The sequence below is a fragment of the Etheostoma spectabile genome, chromosome 5, assembly GCF_008692095.1.
Source record: "Etheostoma spectabile isolate EspeVRDwgs_2016 chromosome 5, UIUC_Espe_1.0, whole genome shotgun sequence".
Classification (NCBI taxonomy): domain Eukaryota; kingdom Metazoa; phylum Chordata; class Actinopteri; order Perciformes; family Percidae; genus Etheostoma; species Etheostoma spectabile.
This window is the reverse complement of record NC_045737.1, coordinates 23363721-23367496: the sequence shown is the minus strand read 5'-3', so window position 1 is coordinate 23367496 and position 3776 is coordinate 23363721. Positions and strand designations below refer to the sequence as shown.

The window sequence follows — 3776 nt, the reverse complement described above, 5'->3', positions numbered from 1 at the left end:
TTTCAACGGAAAGAAAGCTAAACAGTTCACAATTTCTTAAAGGAAATATGAAAAACGCATAGACATGTGTAGAAATAACTTCATAAAATATCCATTTTCTGAATGTTTTTTTTCTGAATTCTTTCTGTTTTAAGTTGAGCCATGTGGCTAGGGTACTAGTTTTGTGTGTAGCCCTTCTAATATGCTTAAAGTAGTGTTTTTTTAATCATTTTACAGATGCTTTACTTGGACGGAAATAGAAATTCTCAATTCTAACCTCTTTAGCTCTGTGTCAGTAAGACCTAGAATCACACTGACACTTCGAACAAAAAATTGAGTGTTAACTTTTCAATGACCTCAGGAACATCCCAGAGGGCCAAAGTATATGGGAACTGTATCACTTTTTTTTTGGAGAGAATGTATTTTCAAGTGTGTTTGAAGAGGTTAAACATGACTGAGCCTCTGACATGGAAGATTACTGTGAGAGAAGTTGACTTTCACAAGCACGTTTAAGGCTTAAGCGTGGAATGACTACAAAATAACAACCTCAGTAGACAGAACATTTCATTAAAACGTGTGTGTGTGACAAACTGTATATAACAAACTCAGATTTATATGTATATTTGTTTTAATCACGCATGGAAATGTACATGTGCCTCTGAATCGGAATTGAATCATGGGAGATTCCCACCCGCGGTTAAGTGAGCCAAAGTCTGTCTTAGATGAAATGGGCGGGTGCATTGATTGCAGGCTGCATTGTCTTTTCCCTGCGACCACCAGCAGCACTCATCCTGTCTTGTATCTTTATATTTCAGCGGACCAATTTGCCTAATCTTCAAGGGTTTTTTGCCGCGGTTACTGTGTTTTGTTCACATTAGACGGTACATTCTGAAATTCACTGTTTCTGGAGTACAATCTCCAAATGATGCTTTCTTACATGCCAGTGTGTCTGCTACATTACAAGAAATGCTCTGTAACATTGTTTGTCTGGAGCTAATTTCCCACATTTTCATAATTACTTTAGTACTTTCATACTTTTTCTTTTTCATACTGTTTCCTTCTGTCGCTCTCTCTTAATTTTGACTCTCTCATTGGATGTTCCAGCCACACAGCAGGCATTGGCTTTGTTTACAGGCTGTTGTAGTAACTCTGTGATTAGCTAGGCCCTGTGGAGTTAATAGCTATTATAGCTAATAGGACAGTTAGTCTCGTCCCTGCTGAAGTGCTGGGGGAGAGACGGCTAATGCTCTTTAACCTTGCAGCAGGAACTAGTAAGCCACGGGTCTTCCTGGAAGATTGGAGACCCTTTTTGGACTTGTTAAGTGTTAACTGTCATCCTTCTGTGTGTTGCAGCAACAGCTAGAGGAGGAGGCTGCAAAGCCACACGAGCCAGAGCGGCCCATCTCACCGCCACCCAGCGAGGCCAAGCATCGCAGCCTGGTGCAGATCATCTACGATGAGAACAGGGTCAGTAGAACACACACACACACACACACACACACACACAGACACACAGACACACAGACACACAGACACACACACACACACACACAACACACACACACACACACACACACACACCAGAAGCTCCATCTGTGGCCACCATTCAACCCCAATTTAACTTGCATTTGAATGTGGTTTCACTTGATCACATATGCAGTATATTACCACAAGTGGATGTCAGAGTGAGAGGGCTGGGTGCTTTCCTCCACGTTTCACTGGGCTGATGCAAGATAACCAACTAAATTAAGCCAGGCTGTTACATCAGCTGTATATTCTTTGTTGCCTTCAATGGTGTTTCGGTTCTAATGTCGTGGATATGGAAGCTAGGTAGGGTTGGAGATAAATACAGTGCATGTAAGGTAAACTAGATTGTCCTCCAAGTGTAGCTTTGAGCAAGCTACAGAGAAATTTGGCCAAGATTGAACTCCCACGGTGTATACTGCCATCATGTTTTTCATTACATTTCATAGTCAACACAGACAAAAAGTAGACAAAGTATTTATCTTGTCCTGAGCCCTCCACTTTTTTCTCTCAGAATAAGCTACTAAAGGTCAACTCCGCAGGCATGGTGAACACACACCACACACACACACACACACACACACACACACACACACACACACACACACACACACACACACAAAACTTTGTCTTTTATCACCTCTGCAAACATAGCAACTTAATCATTCTTTCAAGGAAAGACAAACAAAGCAGTGGTGTGGTCATATAAAGCTATTTATAAGCAGTAAGTTAGTCCTACTAACAGCAATCATTTATGCAGCAATGTTCTGTGCAGATTACCTTTTGAAATGGAGTGCTCTCAGTCCCCCTAGTGGTGAAATACACAAGTCTTTTCATTGGAATTGGCCTATTTAAATAAGGAACTCCTCTCACGAATGAGTCCCCCTATGAGAAACTAGGAGAAATGTTGAAACTCCACAATTCAGAGAAAAAGAGCCCTTGAATGTTTGAACAGCTTCCTGATACATTCAAGGAAAATCATTTTTATAGATTGCAAATGGAGAACCTAGTTGGAAACCCATGTGTTTGCAGGTTCCAGCATAACATTTTCCCCACACTTATTAATCAAATATACATTGTAATGATTCATCGAAAAAAGATAGATATTAGATATTAGAGTTGCAATCTAATAAATCATATTTATTCTGAAATCATGCTTTTTTATTTTACGTTAAAAGGCCAGAGTAAGGCTATAGTTTTACTGCTGCCTTCACTCACTCTTTGTAAACTCCCAGTATGTTATCATGAATCAATATTATGTATTTTGGTTAAATATGGTTTTGGTAGGCTATATAGTCATCATTTTTGTTAAATTATGCAACATAGCTAATGTTATAAATGTTATAAAGAGAAGACATGCTGATCAGGCATATTAGGTATTTAAAGTACAATTGTTCAATTCAAACAGCCATCTGGTAACAAGTGTTTTCTTTTTGTGTTAATGTTGTAGTAAATTGTATATTTCCCAGCCATGTTCACTGTGTTATTTTCTGTGTTCATTTTGATAAGATTTCCTACCGTGTTGAACGCAGCACTGGGGAAGCTTTGCAGTTACTTTGCAGTTAGCTTACGTTAGCTAGTAGTTATTAGCGCACCTTGCGGTTCCGCCGCTTCACTCCCTGTCTCTAGGAGACTACTTCGCAGTGAACAGAGCAGACAGCAGCAAACAGCATTGCTGCAACCAGCTCAACCTCAGCCAGACCGGAGCTGCTGTCCGGTGGAAGTAGAGGCACCGGCACGTAATATAGCTATCTCCTGGTGAAGGAGGAGAGCGGGCAGCAACGCCGGTCTGGCTGGATTTGAGTTGCTGCAGCCGCTGCAAAGGTCCAAGGCATACGTGGACTCTTTCTGTGTGCATGCGTGTCTTCCAAAAATAATTTGGCTTGGTTATGTTCGTATGGCTTAAGGCTCCTTTTATACTACGTTGCTACGTACATAGGTACGTGAAGACACAAACCTATGCCGGACCCTACGCCGTAGCCTGACTTGCACCTCTCAAAAAATGTTGCGCATCGCACACATCGCAGCGAAGCTCGGCTGTGGCTTTGTAGCGTTAAATTTCCCCCTACTCATTTCCTGGTTCTCCTTCTCCATAAACAACATGGAATCGAGGAGAGGGTTAACTTTTCCTGCTTCTCACCGTGGTCAGAAAGCACCGGGGAGATGCTTTGTTTCTCTCACTATGACTCTAGAGGTACTTGCTCCGAAGCTAATTGCTGTCACACTCTCACTTCGCCCTTGCTCTACCACACACACACACACACACACACACA

At 41.5% G+C, this 3776-nt stretch overlaps 1 protein-coding gene across 8 annotated transcripts in view; it reads left to right on the top strand.

Moving 5' to 3' along the window:
* ncor2 (nuclear receptor corepressor 2) overlaps positions 1 to 3776 on the top strand; it is a 118846-nt gene that overhangs the window by 39447 nt on the left and 75623 nt on the right. For all 8 annotated transcript variants that reach the window (XR_004332245.1, XM_032517276.1, XM_032517278.1 and 5 more), the window contains exon 6: positions 1333 to 1446. Coding sequence is in view for 7 of the 8 variants with exons in the window: in XM_032517276.1 (XP_032373167.1) it covers positions 1333 to 1446 (114 nt within the window). In the remaining variant the exon portion in view is untranslated. The remainder of the gene's footprint in view (positions 1 to 1332; positions 1447 to 3776) is intronic.